Below are 18,937 nucleotides of genomic sequence, written 5' to 3'. Positions count from 1 at the left end.
TTGGGTAGTAGTCATGTCCTTCGTTTGCTTGTGGCTGACATTTAGTGTCAAGCGTGCCACGCTGACGGACCCGACTGACTGACGGACTGGCTAGCTTGACACTATGATGTACACGAGCTAGAGCTGAACAAAGAAGTGTTTACATTACTGAGTGCGCCGTAAGGGCCGTAGGTAGGTGAGTACGTGTAAGTACCTATAGGTAGATAAGTCAGTATTTCGTCTTAGTATACGTTATTAATATCTCGTGCCAATCACACGGCGTCCCAGTAATAAGATGGAAAAGAAAAGTGTCGTCAGTTGGGCCCGCTTTGGGTTATTATTGGTGACAGAGTGTTATCCGAGAAAGCGAATCCTCCGGCTAGGTAGTTTGGAGCAACGATGATGAATCAAACATCAACCAAGCAGTCCGAGTCCTCGGCTCGGCTTGTAGTGGAAGTATGTACATATGCGCGGGAAATAGACAGTGTGAATTACTTACTATTACCCGCATCGTCTCTCTCTGTTGGCAGAGGCTTAACTTAAGTCCGTCTTGATGTTGCACAGTTGGTGTACAGTGTTCACAACACAGTAAGTACACTCTACACTACCTAGGTAGAGTAGGTAGACCGGGATCGTGAGCCTGGCTCGCCTGGCTCGCCTGGGTCTGCTTCCAATGGGTCTGCTTGGTACTGGCCTGGGCGCATCGATGCGGCACAGCAAACAAGCTTACTTTTTAAGTTTTTTTAAGGTTGGCCCGCCTAAGGTAGGCACTTGCTTAGATGGTAAGTATGCAATGCAAGGTGGGAACCTCATCATGACCCATAGTTCCACTGCCCGTTGAACATCTACCTACTTTGTACGTGCCCTAGCGAGGCATCACCAACCAATAGCTCGCCCAACTACGCCATCCGTGCCTCTGCATCGGTACTCGGTTACCTGCTCAATGAACCGTAGAGAATGAGGAAGGGCTTGGGAGAGTTTTGCCGCGGTCATCCCGAGACAGAACCCAAAAGACAAGAACTCAAGAACCCAAGGACCCAAGGACTTACCGGCGACTTACTTCTCTTGTCCCGAGCCAAGAGAGGCATACCTTACTTACACAGTGAGATGAATCTGTCGCATGCACACCGATTACTGTTCTTCGTCATGGCGGTGCTTCGCTGTCCCCACCCGGACATCAACGACGGACCCTCGCACGCGCGACGCTCACTCACCAAGACCCGTCAGGATCGATAAGCACGGATCTACGCTTCTACTAACGTTACCTGACGCTATTTCCAGACATAGGTACTGTACCAAAAACACCATGGGGAAACCACTGGATAGAGTGATGTACGCATAAGTCCTGCTTGCGTCCCGTTGTTCGCAGTATCGTCGCTGTTGTCATTCCATAGGCCATGTGTATACGCTCTATCATCGCAGCATGGGGACCGGAGAGGGTTCAACATGTTGCCTGCCTATTCAGACTAGCATAGTCGTATCTACATGTCATCTTCATCCCAAGTCTTGGTACTTTCGTTTCATTGACAGCTGGTAGCAACTATGGCATGGGTATGGGCGGCGTGGGTGCGCCGCGACTTACGCCAGCAATCCACCCGGCCGGCATCTCGACAGCTTCCCCTGATAGGCTCCAGGGCCTGCGCCTTGCATCTAACGTTGGAATAAGCAATGCTCACCATCGTGTCGCCCGTACTACGGACGATGAAAGTATCAGTGCCCACCCCAGCTTATGTCCTAGCCGAAACTCCTAGTGCCAGTCATAGTACAGTACTATGTATATAGAAATCTGCCAAGGCTGCTCTAGTGCTGTACACTAGAGGACGATGATGTGTTGTGATACTGGTACTACAGTAGCGTACAGGTGTACATTTCATCGACAAGCACAAATTGGAACGGGGCTTGATAGCTGCGGGATAACATCCTGGGCCGTCGCAAGTCAGCGTGGAGTCAGACAACATACTATGGATCGATCTGGATCAACCTGTACGGCGATGAAGCAGCTCTCTATATATGGTGGGCGTCCCCTCTTGGACATACCACCTGGCCTTGAAGCGGTTTTGTAAGTTTTGTTCTTCCCACCGAGCACAAAATTTCAAAATGCCTGGCGTTTGGATTTACCCAGTTCTCGCCCTCTTGGGCTTGGCGATATACCGTATCCTTCAGATTGGTAGCAGACCAAAGGACTTCCCCCCTGGACCGCCGACCCTCCCGATAATAGGTAACCTACACTTGATGCCCAAGGAGAATGGACATGTTCAGTTCAAGAAATGGGCCGAAGAATACGGGTAAATAGCCTATCCCATCCCAACCCTTACCTAGACGTGACTAATGTTCTTCGGATAGACCGGTTTACTCACTCATGCTGGGACCTAATGTCATGATCGTCTTCTCTTCGGATCAGGCTGTTAAAGACACGTTCGATAAGAAGAGCTCTATCTACTCATCTCGCCCCGAGGTCTACATTGCTCGAATGGTCGGCGGCTCACACAAGGTCGATGGCGGCTACCGTGTTCTGAACATGGTGAGTCAGAACCATTCTCTCCTATTGAGTTCACTCTCACTGATATCTCTCCTTAGCCATATGGCGACCGATGGAGGATGGCCCATCGTGTCTACCACAGTATTCTCAACATCAAGGCTGCCAAGAGCTTCGTTCCTTATCAAGACCTCGAGAACAAGCAGATGCTTCAAGGTTTTCTAGACAAGCCAGATTCATTCGTTGATCACCTGAAACGATATTCCTTTTCTTTGACTACCCAGATGATCTACGGTTTCCGAACACCTACTTTGGACGACTGGAGACTCAAGTCCCTATTTCACAATCTTCATCAGTTCTCCAAGGCCATGGGCACTGCTTCCGCTATGATCTTAGACATGTTTCCCCCTCTGCGAGCCTTGCCGGATTCTCTCCTCTCCAGCCGAGCTCACGCCAAGAAGCTCCACGATGTCGAGTTGAAGTTCCACAAGGGTAATTGGATGGAAGTGAAGAAAAAGCTCAAGGCCGGTACTGCTAAGGTAGGATGTTCCCATACTTATACTCCCAGTTATGACATATTTACTCACGTCATTCCCCTCAGCCCTCTCTCTGTGTCGACTTGATCAAGGCTCAGGATGCGGAAGGCTTCTCTGACGAACAGGCCGGCTACATCGCCGGAAACCTCCTGGAAGCCGGCGCCGACACGACAGCGGCCCAGTTGACTGGTTTCGTTCAAGCTATGTTGCTGTTCCCTGAGGTACAAAAGAAGGCTCAAGAAGAACTCGACCGTGTCTGTGGCTCTCGATTCCCCACAATGGACGACTGGGATGACCTGCCCTACATCCGCGCTTGCGTTAAGGAGACCAACCGATGGATGCCAACAGCCATTCTAGGTATTGCACACTCTAACAACAAGGAAGACGTATATATGGGTTACAGGATTCCCAAGGACTCGATGTGTGTAGTCAACGTCTGGTATGTACCCTGCTTTCAGCAAATATGTTGAAACCTCAACTAATCCATAACTCACAGGGCTATCCACATGGATCCCAAGCGCCACCCCAACCCATCTGTGTTTGACCCTGAGCGATACATCGACGACCACACCACCTCTCAGGAATCTTCGCAACAGAGGGATGTATCAAAGCGCGATAACTTCCTATTCGGTGTTGGCCGGCGTATCTGCCAGGGCATGCACATTGCCGACCGTTCCATGTTCCTCGCCATCTCACGTCTGCTCTGGGCGTTCCGCATGGAGGCCCCTCTGGACAAGGACGGGAAGCCCATCATTCCCGACCCAACTAAACTGATCCCTGGCATGTTGGTGCAACCCGAGCCGTTCCGGGCCGCCATCAACCCCCGCACACAGAAGCACGCCGAGGTCATCCGCAGCGAGTGGGCCGATGCCTTCAAGCTCCTCGACAACGAGGAACAGTGGAAGGAGATCCCCAAGGGCATGCCTCTATCGACATACGAGCCTGTGGCCGTTGGGGACCTCGAGAAGTAAAGTTTCATTTTCGAAACCTCCGCCACATCTCATTCGAAATGCAAAATATGCATCATACGAAAATGTACATATATATAACGGGCCGGTGGCGAAAACATACTCGCCATTTATACCCAATTAGCCGCTGATTTTCAAGGCTATTTTCTTGTATATAGCTTGGAGTCATGGTAGCCTGGCATTGGCTGGTAGGAGGGCTTTTCTTCTAGCTCTCATTGGGTTTTCTTTTACCTAACGGATGGGATTAGGCGTGATACCAAAGATTGAGGGGTTGCATCGGGATTGTTATGCTTTGCTTGACGAATTTCTTCGAGGAGTATTGGTGGGATAGGAGCTTTGGCTAGGCTAGGACTGGCTGGGCTGGCTTTTATAGATAAAAGGATGCTATTTAAACGTTTAATGGGTTCATTGGCTAGATTGTGATTGTGAAACTGAGACAGTCGTCAGATGTGCTACTCAAAACATCGCTATATGTGGATGGTTGGGAGTAAGACTGGGTTGTACCGGTATTATCTTTAGTGGGTATAGAATTACATACCTCTAGAAATGCAACGATATGGAAAGGAGTCTATTTATTTTGTTTTCAAGTTTGGCTTTTAATAATAGTGGAATATCAGTACTAGCTTTTTTAAATATCGTAATAATAAGAGTGCTATCTTTGGAACTTAATGTTAAAACTTGTGCTATGTTAACATGTTTATCCAATAACCATACTACACATGGGGCATCTTTTATGCAACAAATTCTTTTCCATACTACCTCCATTTAGATAGAGATCAATATAATAAGAAAAAAACGTATCTCATGTCTTATAGACTGGCTTTATAGAACTTTACTAGCAGTTTATAAGATTGATCTAAATACATTCACGTTCTCCTCCTACAAGTATGGTTAGCATTTCTTGTAGACCTTTGCTCGTCTCAAATATCGGAACCGTGAAACCCATCCTCTTCAGCTTCTGTATCGTCAAGATACCAATATCTATCTAACACAGACTTTTCCAGCAGCCGCATAGCAATCTTATCGGTGCGCTGTCTATTAACGTCTAAATTCTCTGCTAAAGCCTCAAGCCATTCTGCAATGCCAATATGGCCAGCGTGACGCGCCTCGGCGGCAGCATCTCGCCCAGCACTATTCTTCGTGGTCAAGAACAATAACGCAGCTTCAGGTTCGTCCCAGTCTAAAACGTGCTCAACGGCAGGATATTTGGAATCAGGTCCTCGCTCAGCATCGTCGTTCTCACTGGGAAGAGCGTCCATGTGAAACATCCTATAAATCGCCACAACGACTATCTGTTGGCCTGAGCGAGCGGCGCTATGTAGAGCCGTGTCGCCGGCTTTGTTTTGATGCGTCATGAATGTCCAGAAAAGTCTCTCTTCGCTAGGGCGCTGGGATGTGTTGGGTCCGAAGCAATCCATCATGACATCCATGGCCTCCAGAACTCCTGCCGAAGCAGCCCGGTGAAGCGGAGAGTCCCCCGTTTCAGGGTCGATGATGTCGACGAGAGTAGAACTGCTGGCTCGTCCTAACACCGTGCTAGCCTGAGCGCCGGACGCTATTGCGAGCAACTCTTGTAGCTTATCGTCTTCATAGCAGTCGTCGTGGATGGGTAATTTCGGCTTGCGAATTGTTGGGGGTATGACGATAGGGAATTTCCCCATGGCCGGTGATATTTTGCCATAAGTACCTAGAGGGAGGAAAGTGATATCTTGAGACCTAGTGGACTAAGAGGGAATAGACGTCCCTTAAGGGCGGGGCTAGAGCTAACGATGAGTGCTTGTTACCTACACTTACGAACTACCCAATCAACCCAATGATGGTCCCGTGCATACATCGAAGTTCCCACTTTGTTCCGTAAACGACCCAATATATTATACAATGGCGGCAATACACAGGTGCCCGACTCTAAGTAGAAACATACTTTGTCGGTTCCGAGATTCTCACAGGGTTCCGGATCCGCCCGCTCCCTCTCTCCCCCCGGTGATCCCGCTGTAGAACCATAATCCTCATGCAGGTAATCATCGGTTATAGTAGGCCGAAATCTTGTCCAACTTCAGCCCCTCGAGCGGCACAGCAGTACCTGATATCCTTTGATGCAGTGAAAACAGTAACAATGTAGAAGTGATGATCAGGCCAGTGAGCCAATAATCTATATCTGGAAGCTCTAGCAACTCTGGCGAAAATAGAGGCTGAGTTGGGAAAGTGAACCAACCCTGGCCAACTTGCAATACTTAAAGGAGGCCATATTCCCCTGAACTCTGTTTAACACAACCATTTCCATTCTATATATTCTAAGTCCGTTATAATACGCAACAACATGAAGCTCTCTACTCTTGCACTACCGGCTCTTAGCGTCATTGGTACCTCTACGGCCGCCCAATGGGGTCTATACGCCGGTAAGCTGCTCAACTTATCTCTCTGTCCTTGTTCTTCTTATTCTCAAGATTGTTGAGCGTACTAGTACTAACAACAAGCACATTAGTCGATAACCGTGGCTTCTTCCTCAGTGGCGGCGACAATGTCATCGAGGGACTTCCCGCTTTCTTAGCTTGGGTATGTATAACATACCACCCTCGCAATTCTCGCCACTCCATTCAAATGACCACATTATAATACCGCCAGACACATGTATCATGCAACGAACTAACACAGATCTCTAGTGCGTGCAGGTCGGCGGTCTCTGCTACAACATCGACGGCGCTTCCAGTATCAGCTTTAGCAACCCTTTGCTTACAACCTCCTGGACTTTCACACAGAGTGCCAACGGAGTGAAAGCCACCGCTACCCTGAACGGTTGGAACGGGGCTGGGGGCGAGAAGGTCTGGATGACGCCCACTAAGAATTAAGTTGGGTTGATGCTGGGTCTGAACGGACTCCGGGCCTCTAGTGTGTAGCTCATATGGTAGAAATTAGGAGACTTAAGGCTTTGAAGACTCTATACGTGTTAGAGAGCTGAGAATTGTGATGTATTACTTGTTGGTGCAGCGCTATTCGTATATAGATGCCGAAAAGGACATTTAATAGAACTTGGAGATCCTTGCGCGTCAATATTAAGTAGTTACTAGTTGTCCTAGTTAACCATGCATGATATCCAACAGAGCTTTGGCGTTTGGTATATTGGAGCTTATAGTATCATATGTGCAAGTGAATACGACGTAATCCTCTTTAAGAAAGAATACTTCCCGCGTGGAACCTGTGCGTGTATTCTAGTAGAAACGCTAGCTAATATCTCATCAACGCTTTACTCGAGTAAAGAGAGGAGAAAGAAGGAGACTGAGAGGGAGAGGAAAGATCTGGGGCTTCTAATGCTGCTAGGCGAGATAGTTATCTGAGCACAAGTACTATAAGGGAGTCGATTTTCTCAATCCCCAAATATCCAGTCCTAGAAGCTTCTACGCCAACTCTCCAACATCTATATGCAATATGTGGTCTCCCTGTTAAGATATTAATCATCGTATTGAGACATATCTACTTCTTGCTGGCCAGCCGGACCTTTCGACAGGGAGAAGGCTTATAGAGGTATCCATAGTTGTAAAAACGGTGACAGATAGAGCAAGTCAGACGCTGTTGATTAACCAGTCATCATGTCTATGCAGAAGTCCTGGTTTAGAGGGTATGTGTTAGGATGAAGACGATGCATATGGTATCTTGAGAATCCATTTACTAGCTCTCATATCGATTGATGTTGGAGTTAATATATCCTAAGATATACCCCCAGTCTCACTAGGAGAAGATAACGGCATACTTAGAGGAGGATGATTCAGAGAACGAGAGCACTCACGACGTACTCAGCCGCGAGCGGGTTTACGAGCGTCGAAACCAGGAGAGAAGAGCAATGAGATATAGCGTGAAGTGATTGTGTGGTAGGGCACCTTGGATTAAGATGAGATCCCCGAGTATCAGATATTTCTAGCTGTCTGTAACTATCTGGTTATCCCGTCCGCCTCCATATTAAATCAATTGTAGCTTGAATGGGGGTTGTAAAATATGGCGACTACTGTCTGTAAATAAAATAAAACGTGCTAGATGACTGTGTTCTTATTATTACCTACACTACTACTTCTTAGGTATCTTGTGTATGTGCTATGGTACGATAGGTATGTGTTAGACCTTGAATGTCCTCGGCATCCTTCAGCCTACATGTATGCCAACGGTGTGGGCTAAAATTGCAGTGCAATCCACAGTGTGAACGATACCGATAATTACAGTGTAGAATGCCAAGAAGCCCTCACTTTGGCGAATACACTTGTAAGAAGGTTATCCCTCGGACATCGCATTGGATATCGCCCTGCAGCTCACATTGGCAAATGTCCTGTCACGGGTGCTGGTAGTATACGCGTACGGCTGACTAGGAGACGCAAAGAGCAACGAAATATGGGATGACTAAAGTATGTTCCTGACTAGAGTGAATGATCACATAGACTGAAGATCCAATTGAACTTTGTTTGATGTCAACTCAAGAGGTAGGTAGCGATCTCACATCTGATGACGAGGTGTGTGTGGCTGAGGCAGATGTGGCGGCCGACTATGGGAATTCCCCGGATCAAGCTCGCTGTACTATTTTGAGCATTTTCCTTTTAAGATGCCTCGTTCGTTACACTACTTATCCGTATCCTGTTGCCTGATGCATGTCAGACCTGGAGAACCTTGTGCGAATGGATTAGCAACATGACGAGATGTTCGGAGTGGCGTCGTGCGCAGCCAATTACGCGGTGTCCTCGTATGCCCTTTTGTAGGTGATGATTCTCCAAATCATGATGGGTATCTACCTACTATGGAAATTCAGGCAGCTGTTTACTATGTAAAGGGTTGTGAATGATGGCAATCGTTGCCGGATCCTTACTGTAACGGGACTATCTAAGCTTGACGGTCTAGCAGAGGTCTACTCGGTCTACTTAGTAACGGGAATAGTGGGAATAGTGACCGGGCCATTTGTTTCGCGTAGTGTATGGGGGTCCGCAGATATCGACGGTTGCCGAGTTCCCAGCGCTGCTGTATCACTATTGACATGGGGTTGCACTCAAAGAGGACTGGGGCGGTTTTGCTTTGATGACAGTGGATGTCATGATTCCTTCAGACGAAACGGACAATGAATACTTAGACCATCTCACCTTGTCTGGAAGAAACCAAGGATACCTAGCTAAGAGCAGAGATTATCTATGTTGAAGAGAATGGACGACGTCACTCGACGGCTTTTGCATGGCGAATCCATTGTCACGGGAGCCCATGAGCCCAGTTCCAGTTTGGGGCTGCTTGGCGCAGTTCGGCAGACAACCTAGCAACTGCGCATGGTTTTCAGTGGCTGTGGATTCCGGCCACGAGGTACAGCGGGAGTACCTACTTGGTGTACAATTCAATTCCAATTCCAATTCAACTACCAGTCGAGCAGTATGCCTGGGCTGTACACTAAGAGTCGTCTAGATGATAGTAGCGCGTGTACCTGAACAGCCTCGACAGCCTTTAGCAAAAATGCCCCTTCTGTGCCCATTCAGCAGCTTCAGCAAACCCCCTCCTCCACCTTTGCCTCCACGATCCCCTTGACAGGCCTTGACGGCGACGCAACGGATGCGACGCTACTGCGGCTAGCAAGGGAAGGTGGAGCGAGGGATCACCGGCCGTGTGTGCTGTGATTGGCGGGTGATTGCTGCTTCGCCCGCTTTGTCGCTCTGAAACAGACATCATTTTACCTATTCTCGCCTACTACCTACCTCGCTACCTACGTAAGTAGTACTGTAGGTATCTGGATCTGTAATTAATTCGGTTACTTGCCGCTGCTGTTGCTGTTGTCGTCGCGTTGCTGCTGTGCTCAGCCCAGCAACCAGCCCACACACAGGCAGATCATCTAACTATCTGTGTACCATCTGTACCATTGTGTGTGTGTGTACCTACTATCATCCCTCTGCGCATTTGCATTTTCCATCCTATTCTCTCCCATTTTTCCTTTTTGACATTGCTGAAATTAAAATCTTCCACATACCGGGAACCAACAGCCCACCTGTTACAGCTCTATCAGACGTAATAACCGGCCGTATTGGGCCTGAGAATAGTCTCCCTTGACATCCTCGAGGATAGGGGTCGCATCGTCTTCGAGATCCAAGTTTGAACTGAATCAACCAACCAACCAACAAAACAAGGCTTGGCTCCCTGGATCTCATCCGCATGAAACTGCCTGGTCTGCGCGACGACTCCTTGACACACACCCAACCGCCCTTTGCCCTTCAAATCATCGGATAATATTGGTCTGCTACCACAAACGATACGACCCACGACGCTGGTAGATTGGCCCTGTCCATTCCAGTCGTCCATGCATGCCAGTCACATTCCAATATCCCTCCACCCGTCCTAGCCTGCCACGCGCATCGCATTCGTTCGTCCCTTCCGCCCACCCAAAGAAAGACAAGTGGATTCGCACAGACATAAATCTTCAACATGTCGTATAATCGCCTAGGTACGTTGCGAACTCTCATGTGCCGTCTTTGTCTTGTTTTCTCTTCGCGCTCGTTGTGGCCCTTCGTCTCTGTCGTCATCTTCAATCCGATACCCTTGTTTACTGTCGCCCTCCTGGCCACTTCCTTGTTGATTACGTCCCTCGCAGGCTGGCCTGCCTGTCAATGAACCCAATCCCCTGCGCAAAGACAACTATAAACCCACCCGTGCTTCTTCCCTAACCTGTCTTGACTGCAGACGATAATTATTACGATCCAACCATGGATAACCACCGCATGCGCCCGCATCGGACGCCCTCACCAGGCCATCCTATACAGACCGGATATCAATTAGACGACGTGCCCTATGGCGAATACGGTGCGCACTCGACGAGCCACCTCGATAGGCCAGGCCCCGGTACATATACGCCGAGCGATAACTTACCTCTCAATGCTGCGCAGTCTGCTAGCGACCTCTCTCATAGTCCCTACGGCCATGGCCATAATCAAGGGTATAGCTCTGAGTATTCAGTCAACCCAGAACAGCATCATGATGCCTATTACAACCAACCATACGAGCCCCATACTGCGACAACGCCTTTAAATGATCACCAAGGCTATGATTATGACGAGCATGACGGACAGCCCATGCTAACTCAGAACGATTCATATTCGCATGCGCAAGCACAAGAACCTTACAGGGATGAGCCACAGCGACAGCCTTCGGCGCCCATCAAGAGATGGAAGACGGTGAAACAAGTCCTCTTATATCGTGGAAACTTGGTTCTTGACTGCCCAGTCCCGCCTCGTTTATTAAACCAGCTTCCCCACGGCGAGCGTGATGAATTCACACATATGCGCTATACCGCGGCAACATGCGACCCGAATGACTTCTATAATGAGAATTACACTCTGCGCCAAAAGCTATTCAGTAAACCGCGACATACCGAACTTTTTATCGTAATCACTATGTACAACGAGAACGATATCTTGTTTGCGAGGACCATGATCGGCGTGCTGAAGAACATCGAGTACATGTGCAGTCGCAAGGAGAGTAAGACCTGGGGCCCCGACGCCTGGAAGAAGATTGTGGTATGTGTCGTGAGTGACGGCCGTGCAAAGATTAATAAGCGCACAAAAGCTCTTCTGGCGGGTATGGGTGTCTACCAAGAGGGTATTGCCAAGCAACAGGTGAACGGTGATAACGTTACGGCTCACATCTACGAGTACACCACCCAGGTGGGCATGCAGATCAAGAATGACGTGGTACAGTTGATCCCCAAAAAGCAACCGGTTCAGATGCTCTTCTGCTTGAAAGAGAAGAACCAAAAGAAAATCAATTCGCATAGATGGTTCTTCCAAGCTTTTGGACGCGTGCTAGATCCCAACATCTGTGTTTTGATCGATGCTGGTACTAGGCCCGGAGGCAACTCGATCTACCAGCTATGGAAAGCTTTCGATTTGGAACCCAGCTGCGGCGGTGCCTGTGGTGAGATCAAGGCTATGTTGGGCACGGGCGGCAGGCATTTACTCAATCCTCTGGTTGCTACGCAAAACTTTGAGTACAAAATGAGTAATATCCTGGATAAACCACTCGAGTCGGCTTTTGGTTTCATTTCCGTTTTGCCCGGTGCTTTTTCGGCATACCGATATATCGCGTTACAGAACGATAAAAATGGACAAGGCCCGCTGGAGAAGTATTTCAAGGGTGAGACGCTTCATGGCGCAGGTGCTGGTGTCTTCACGGCAAACATGTACCTCGCCGAAGACAGAATTCTCTGTTTCGAGCTGGTCACTAAACGCAATTGCCACTGGGTCCTTTCTTACGTTAAATCCGCTACGGGCGAGACAGATGTGCCGGACACGGTTACCGAATTCATTCTTCAGCGACGTCGTTGGCTGAACGGCTCCTTTTTTGCTGCTATCTACGCCATTGCCCACTTCTACCAGTTCTGGCGATCAGATCATTCTATCCTGCGCAAAACTGCTTTCTTCATAGAATTCATTTTCCAAACCATTAACCAGATTTTTGCATGGTTCGCAATTGGCAACTTCTTCCTTGTTTTCAAGATCTTGACCAAGAGTCTTGGTGGCGATCAGCTCTTGGGTAATGCTGGCACTATCTTGAGTGTCGTTTTTCAATGGTTTTACGGTGTCTGCCTGGTCGCATGTTTTGTTCTATCCCTTGGTAATCGCCCAGCAGGTTCCGGAAAGCTTTACACGGCTATGGTTATCTTTTGGTGCATTATCATGATGTAAGAATTGTGATGTTCCTTCACTTCATTTCGGGTTTGCTAACCTCTATGCTAGATATCTGACCTTTGCCGCTGTTTTCATCTCAGTTGTGGCAGTACAAGAACAAATCAAGGATGGGTTCAGCATCAGCGCCATCTTCCAGAACAAGGTGTTCTTCTCATTGGTAGTATCTCTGCTGTCCACCTATGGCCTCTGGCTTATTGCGTCTCTCCTCATGTTCGATCCCTGGCACATGCTCACCTCCTTCGTGCAATACTTGGCATTGACACCTACGTACGTCAACGTGCTGAACGTGTATGCCTTCTGCAACACGCACGATATTTCGTGGGGTACAAAGGGTGACGACAAGCCAGAGGAGCTTCCCAAGGTCGATACCAAGGATGGCAAAGGTAAGACCGACCTGCCGGACGAGGGCGATCTAAACGCACAGTACGAGAAGGAGCTCCAAGTCTTCAACCACAAAGAACCCAAGGAAGTGAAGGGCGAGAAGTCCGAGGCGCAAAAGGCAGAAGACCAGATGGATTACTACCGCTGGATCCGCTCCCTCGTTGTCCTGATCTGGATCTTTACGAATTTCGGCTTGGTCGCACTTGTCCTCAGCACGGCGGGCGTCGAAGACCTGAATGGCCAGCCCGACACGGAGGCCTCGGAAGAGGCGCGCTCCACGCTGTACACGACGATTATTCTGTGGAGTGTAGCGGGTCTGAGCGCGTTCAAATTCATCGGCGCCTTGTGGTTCCTTATTGTCCGCTTGTTTAGGGGTGTATAGAAAGACTTGTTATATTGTTCGAAAAAGAAAACAGAATATTAAGAAAGGATTACTTCACTTTACCCAGTTACTCGTTTGATGCCGGGACGTGTTCATGAAACCCAACAATTCATCTTGCCCAGCTCTCATCGTTCTTGCAATTCTCGTTTGCGCGATTTGTATAACTTTTGTTTGCCATTTTCTTTTTCTACTTTTCGTTTTCTCCTCCCATCGCAGGCGTTTAGAGAAGGGCTTGCTTGCTTGCTTATCTCTGCATATTCTGTCTTCTTCCCATTTCTGTTTCCTTTCCTCCTAATACCCCCACTGCGCGCGAGAAAGAAAGGAAACAAAGCGGGCAGTTTGATGGGATTAATGAATGATGTTTGCGTGCGGTGGTTGCGTTGTATATTTATATATATACATACATTTCGTGGGTTTTTATGGCTCTGCATGCATAAGAGAGAATCTCGAGATTCGATATCTGTGTAACGTCCTAGTGAGAAGTAAGGGGGTGGTAGGACGAACGAATAGGTAGGATGGGAGGAAGTGAATGAGTGAATTGGTATGTGTTTGTTGGTTTTTGTAATGGGGAAAGCGCATATTACTAGCATTACATAGGTATGTAGATATACATGCATAACCCGAAACCAGAGAATTACGTTATATCTTGCCTACGTACATGATACTCTGTACGCTCTCTACAGGTAGTCACAAGTGAAGCAACAAATTTGCTAAATGAAATATCACTGCCAGAATGTTATTTCATTTTATTGTCCCGCAGTCTTTACCCGCTGTTTTGCTATAATTAAGTTTATGGGGCCTCGCTTCCCAGCCTCTCTAATTCCTCCTTGATGAATTCTCTGGCGTTGAGCAGTTCTGTGCTGCCGTATACGACCCGCTTCTTTGCTCTACCTTCATTTGTACGCTTGACCCATTCTTGGAGGTTGCCGTACTCGTCCATACTGCCTCCGCCGACTGTGAACACAATGGCATCCGTATAGCCTTGTCTCCGCTGGCCGAAGCTGGCGCCTGTACCGGGAGTCTGCACACCTAGTGTGGCTGCTCCTGGTAAAGAGCCAGGTGTGCTGCTAGCGCCAGCTCGAACGGCGCTGGGGGGTGGCATGGTCCCCCGAGCGTTCGCACTTCGCGGGTCGAAATATAGGTAGTTCTCCGTCTTGGCGATGGCGGATGTAGAAGCGGTCTGCGGGTCCATGATTGATTCTACGATTTTGGTGACAGTAAGGTCACGATTGGCAGGGAGGAAATTCTTTATACCTCCTATTAAGGAGTCAAAGTTAGAGGCGAGGTTGGTGGGTACGCCTACACCCGTCTCCTTAAGACGATCTGTCAATCGAGTGGAGAGGGAGGAGAACCGCCCAAAAAGATCTGTGGTGCCTGATTGCGAAGCTGGTTGTGAAGGATTATTAATAGTAGTTAGTTGTGTCATTTTTGTTGTTGCACGAACTCTGGATTCAGCGGTTAGTGTCCAATTAGCTCAATATCTGGGGGTTTTGATGTTGATACGTACTGCCGGATGTAAGCAAGGCATGTGCAGTCAACATCAGCCGCTGTGAGAGCTTCCTCAAACTGAGTCCAGTCTGCTCTACTAACTTCTTGCTCAGTGCTGAGGAACCAAATTATGAATAATCGTAGCTTATCTAGAGAGTCATCGCCCTTTGATCCGTCCTTGATAGTCTCGAGCATCTGAGCTTTTGTTTGCTTCATAACGCTTTCCTCCATTTGGAAGTAGTTATCCAGTTGTCGGTTCTTGATACCCGAGAGAAGGGCTGCCAAGATGTTCATATGCATATCGAGCACTGCCTTTCTCTCACGCAGCTCAGGCAATAAAGTTATCGCGGCCTTCAAATGCTGTGCGCTTGCACTTGTGTCGTTCTGGAGATCTTCTATTGACGAAGCACCCGTCTTCTTGGTAATTTCGGCGGCGTCTTCTTTATACCGCGATAACTCGGCATCGATATCCTCAGCGACTTGTGGGAAAGGTAACGCAGCATTCTTCTCCCAGAAGAAGTCAGCGGAGGTTAGATCATAAGCTTTCTTTGTCACACCCTTAGCCGGGTTCTCCTCATCCACGGGGGTCTCGATAGTTATCCGGTTAAGCTTCATATTAAGGACATCATGGACTAATGATTGGTATGTCCACGAGTGGGATAGCATTGGGTTCAGATCCACATTACGATCTAGGATAATGAGAACTGGTCTTGAGGCAGGAGTACCAGCGGATGATGCCGGCCTTGCATTGAAGAGATTGTCTTTCGAATTCAAGATGTGGTCACGAAGCTTTCGGTCTAGTTTGCCGGCTATCATGTCTGCCGCCGCACCTTTTGGGCACCGAATGATAGGAATGATACCTGTGATGGGTTAGCAAGGCAGTCGCGAGAGTGAGTGTGTTTCTGGGAATCGCACCCATAGTCACAATGACACTAAACAGCCCACTAACTATACGATCGACGACATAATCTAACTCCTCATCTTTTGTTTTTGCGCTGTTCAGTGCCCAATACGTGTGCTCTTTCTGCATGCCAAGACTGAACAAGTCAGGCTCGGCTACTATGAAGTTGAGGTATTGGTCGAATAACTGGGCTATGTGTTCAGCGGTGCCAGCCTCGGCCGTTTGTGCGGCGAAGTCTTCGAGGATGGGTCGTGGTATGGAGGAGAGGAAGTTGATATAGGCAGGAGAGTAGAGACCCTTTTGTAGGTCGGCAGTTATGCTTTGCGAAGACTTTGCATTCGGTTCGACAAGATATATAACGGGAACGTCGGGGATGGGATGGCGCACGGCGGAAATGTGCCTATCCACCAGCTGTCAATTAGCCATATCTAATAACCCAAGCTGGGGTAGCTTGAGGACGATGTTGCGCCTAGCATACATGTGCATGGTGACACCCATGGAGCGCAAGTCGCTCACTCGCAGCACGCTGCTGATGACATCTCTGCCTAGATCGTCGAAGACGAGGACCTTCCAGATGGGATTTCCGTCCGCATTGAGGATGGGCCCAACGGGAGCAAGGCTATTCGCGTGGGGGTCGTCGTTATCATTCTGGGAAACGTTCTCGTTGAGGTTGAGGATCTTCTTCAAGGACGCTACGAACAGCTAGGTGAGCAGGGAGAGAGCATATACGTGACATGATGTAAATGGATGCTCACCAATTTGGCGATCGCGCAATGAATGACCGGCGGCCATGACGAGGGGGACCTGGATAGATCTAGCTATCCCTGGCGAATTGGGGATATAAGAAAGGTGATTTGACTCGTCTTTATGTAATACACCTTAGACAGATCATTAGAAAAGGCCAACATGAAGACAGACATCAGTGCTTCTTGAGCACTGCCATCGTCTCTAGAGCTCCATGTTCAATGTGTCCCGACCTTGAAGGTTGAAAGACTTGGCATGCATTTATCGAGCTGAATGCGTGTATCGAAGGTATATTTACGTAAGGTAGTCTGAGGGTTGTACCTATCATACAAATCAGGTATCTACATGTACCTACCTAACTACATGTAGGAAGGTAGGCATGCATCTACAGCATTGGGGCCCACAGCTGTACGACATCGCACCTCTCAATACCTACCTACGTGTAGTGTACTAAGGTATGTACGAACCACAATCCATACTGGTGCGGTATCGAGGTAGGTGGAAAAATGGCCAATAAGAACTAGGACATTCCCAGTGTGATGGATTAGGACAGAGCTGTCTGAAGGAATATCCCAGAGTTTTTTCAGCTTCAGAGCTAATTGGTATTAGGCGCATACTTGGTTTTCTGTCGTTGAAGGTTCGAAGTATCGTCAGTCGTACCAACTTCGAGCAATCGTGTCATTCCCGTGATAAAGGTGCCTTTCTTCAATATTAAGGTCCCATCGTGTTCACAGAGACTCTTGGTGAACATGGAAGTCGAAGCAGCGGAGCGTTTCCAGGCCGAGCTAGACCTGCTCCTTGCAATGTACCCCGACTCTCTCAGCTTCTCTGCAAAGGGCCGGGAGCTGAAGTATTCACATTGGGGTGATGAGTCGGGTACAAAGTCCCCAGCTGTTCTAACACTCCGACTGCCCGACACTTATCCCCTTGTCGGATTCCCCGAAGTTGTTTCTGCTACGGGACATTACAAGGAATATTTGAGGTCTCCTACACAAGCTGTGTTCTCTTCTACTGAAGCCCCTCCAGGAGAGGAGGTCTTGGATGTACTGCTTCTTGCCTTTAGAGACTTGGTGTCGTCGAGAGAAGGCCCGAGCCAAAAAGCAACTGTGCAAGCAACTAGGGAAACTGAATCCCAGGGGATGAGTGAGCTAGCTAACAGAACAGTCATAATCTGGCTCCATCATCTCCTCAACACAAATAAGCGTAAACTTGCTCTGAATCCCTCGATGGCGGCCTCGAGAGTCTCTGGGGTCACAAAACCTGGCTATCCTGGAGTGTTGGTCTTTTCTGGAGAGACAAGTGCTATCGAGTCGCATGTACTGGAACTGAGGAATCAAAGATGGCAAGCATTTCAGATCCGGTATGACACAGACAATGAAGGAGTGCCATCTGAGATATGGCGGTTCAAGCATGGCGTGGGCATAAGCGAAGTTGAGTCCATGAGTGATGTTGCGCAGAGCATCGTGGACCCGCAGCATAGGGAAGTTTTTCTAAATTCCATAGGAGTCAAATGACGAGGGTAAATTCAAGTATGGTCTGCAGCATGCACGCATTCTGCTAGGGAGCCTACCGGCGGGCTTCGTTTTGTTCATCTCTTGGTAGCTCGTGATTTCTCCGTCACTGCGTGAGCCTTCATCAAGTGCCAGCATCAGCGCTTGATTCCCAACCATTGTCATACCCATAATATGTGTGTATAGCTAGTATCCACACTGATACCTATTTTTCTATTGTGTGAAAGCTTAGTAGCTAACATGAGAGACGTGGATTGCACTGGCTCAGCGCAGAAACCTACTTACTAGTAGTTGGGTTGATATTTGAAACATTTGCGAGGCTGTAAAGCTTAACAAGCAACTTGATTCGTGATATTCTGGTCATCAGGGTCAGCAATCACGAAACAAAGCTGGAAGAGGGCAACTTCTCACTACTAAGATTAAGCATATACATATTTCTTCGATACTGTAGGTATATTAATGATTGCTGTCTTGGAGCGATGGGCCCTCGCAGTATGTAGCACCTACTTAAATCCTTTATATCTATGATGTACATATATAAGTAAGTATGTACCTAGGTAGGTTGGTCCCGTCCTGAAGCCCACCTTCTATGCTTTGTATCGTGATACATGTAGGTACCTAATGGGTTAGGTTCGATTCCTTTCAGCGCTATGTAGGTCAGAGCAGGTCTTTGGTTTGGGCTCAGCTGATACCTATATCTACATGTACGAAGTATGTAGGTCGTGGCCTGCATAAATTTGGAACAGCCCCTGTAAACTCAAATGTTTCGGCAGCTGCCTTTTTTTCTCGCCTTTCTAGCGCTTTCCAGGTAAGTACTTTACTTAGTGGTACCTGCTACACATCCTAAGTACTTACCTACCTACATAGGTACCTATTAGGTGCGA

General features: G+C 48.3%; 6 protein-coding genes across 6 annotated transcripts; 4 read left to right on the top strand and 2 right to left on the bottom strand.

The window, feature by feature from the left end:
* Window positions 1-2,076: 2,076 nt before the first annotated feature.
* F5B22DRAFT_634270 (cytochrome P450) lies at window positions 2,077-3,962 on the top strand (the record flags this gene model as incomplete). The annotated part of the gene is made up of 5 exons (XM_047976957.1): window positions 2,077-2,264; window positions 2,323-2,500; window positions 2,557-2,994; window positions 3,057-3,430; window positions 3,488-3,962. The coding sequence occupies 5 exons, from the start codon at window positions 2,077-2,079 to the stop codon at window positions 3,960-3,962; spliced, it is 1,653 nt and encodes a 550-aa protein (XP_047833890.1).
* A 646-nt stretch (window positions 3,963-4,608) lies between these two features.
* F5B22DRAFT_594419 (uncharacterized protein) lies at window positions 4,609-5,671 on the bottom strand. Its single transcript, XM_047974050.1, has one exon. It carries the CDS (start codon window positions 5,618-5,620, stop codon window positions 4,880-4,882), a length of 741 nt encoding a protein of 246 aa, XP_047833889.1. The 5' UTR covers window positions 5,621-5,671; the 3' UTR covers window positions 4,609-4,879.
* A 349-nt stretch (window positions 5,672-6,020) lies between these two features.
* Window positions 6,021-6,893, top strand: F5B22DRAFT_594418 (uncharacterized protein). Its single transcript, XM_047974049.1, has 3 exons — window positions 6,021-6,355; window positions 6,442-6,512; window positions 6,620-6,893. The coding sequence occupies exons 1-3, from the start codon at window positions 6,277-6,279 to the stop codon at window positions 6,803-6,805; spliced, it is 336 nt and encodes a 111-aa protein (XP_047833888.1). The 5' UTR covers window positions 6,021-6,276; the 3' UTR covers window positions 6,806-6,893.
* Window positions 6,894-10,576: 3,683 nt separating this feature from the next.
* F5B22DRAFT_507887 (glycosyltransferase family 2 protein) lies at window positions 10,577-13,472 on the top strand. Its single transcript, XM_047972499.1, has 2 exons — window positions 10,577-12,639; window positions 12,695-13,472. The coding sequence occupies exons 1-2, from the start codon at window positions 10,667-10,669 to the stop codon at window positions 13,407-13,409; spliced, it is 2,688 nt and encodes an 895-aa protein (XP_047833887.1). The 5' UTR covers window positions 10,577-10,666; the 3' UTR covers window positions 13,410-13,472.
* A 727-nt stretch (window positions 13,473-14,199) lies between these two features.
* On the bottom strand, window positions 14,200-16,590 carry F5B22DRAFT_643454 (snare docking complex subunit; the record flags this gene model as incomplete). The annotated part of the gene is made up of 5 exons (XM_047978275.1): window positions 14,200-14,854; window positions 14,917-15,757; window positions 15,813-16,198; window positions 16,235-16,490; window positions 16,554-16,590. 5 exons carry the CDS (start codon window positions 16,588-16,590, stop codon window positions 14,200-14,202), a joined length of 2,175 nt encoding a protein of 724 aa, XP_047833886.1.
* A 152-nt stretch (window positions 16,591-16,742) lies between these two features.
* On the top strand, window positions 16,743-18,669 carry F5B22DRAFT_594411 (uncharacterized protein). Its single transcript, XM_047974048.1, has 4 exons — window positions 16,743-18,266; window positions 18,339-18,409; window positions 18,465-18,498; window positions 18,561-18,669. Exon 1 carries the CDS (start codon window positions 17,292-17,294, stop codon window positions 18,054-18,056), a length of 765 nt encoding a protein of 254 aa, XP_047833885.1. The 5' UTR covers window positions 16,743-17,291; the 3' UTR covers window positions 18,057-18,266; window positions 18,339-18,409; window positions 18,465-18,498; window positions 18,561-18,669.
* Window positions 18,670-18,937: the final 268 nt, after the last annotated feature.

Source organism: Xylaria bambusicola (genome assembly GCF_022495145.1).
Source record: "Xylaria bambusicola strain CBS 139988 unplaced genomic scaffold F5B22scaffold_7, whole genome shotgun sequence".
NCBI classification, from domain to species: Eukaryota; Fungi; Ascomycota; class Sordariomycetes; order Xylariales; family Xylariaceae; genus Xylaria; species Xylaria bambusicola.
The sequence above is the reverse complement of the archived record's forward strand: the minus strand, read 5'-3'. Positions and strand labels throughout refer to the sequence as shown.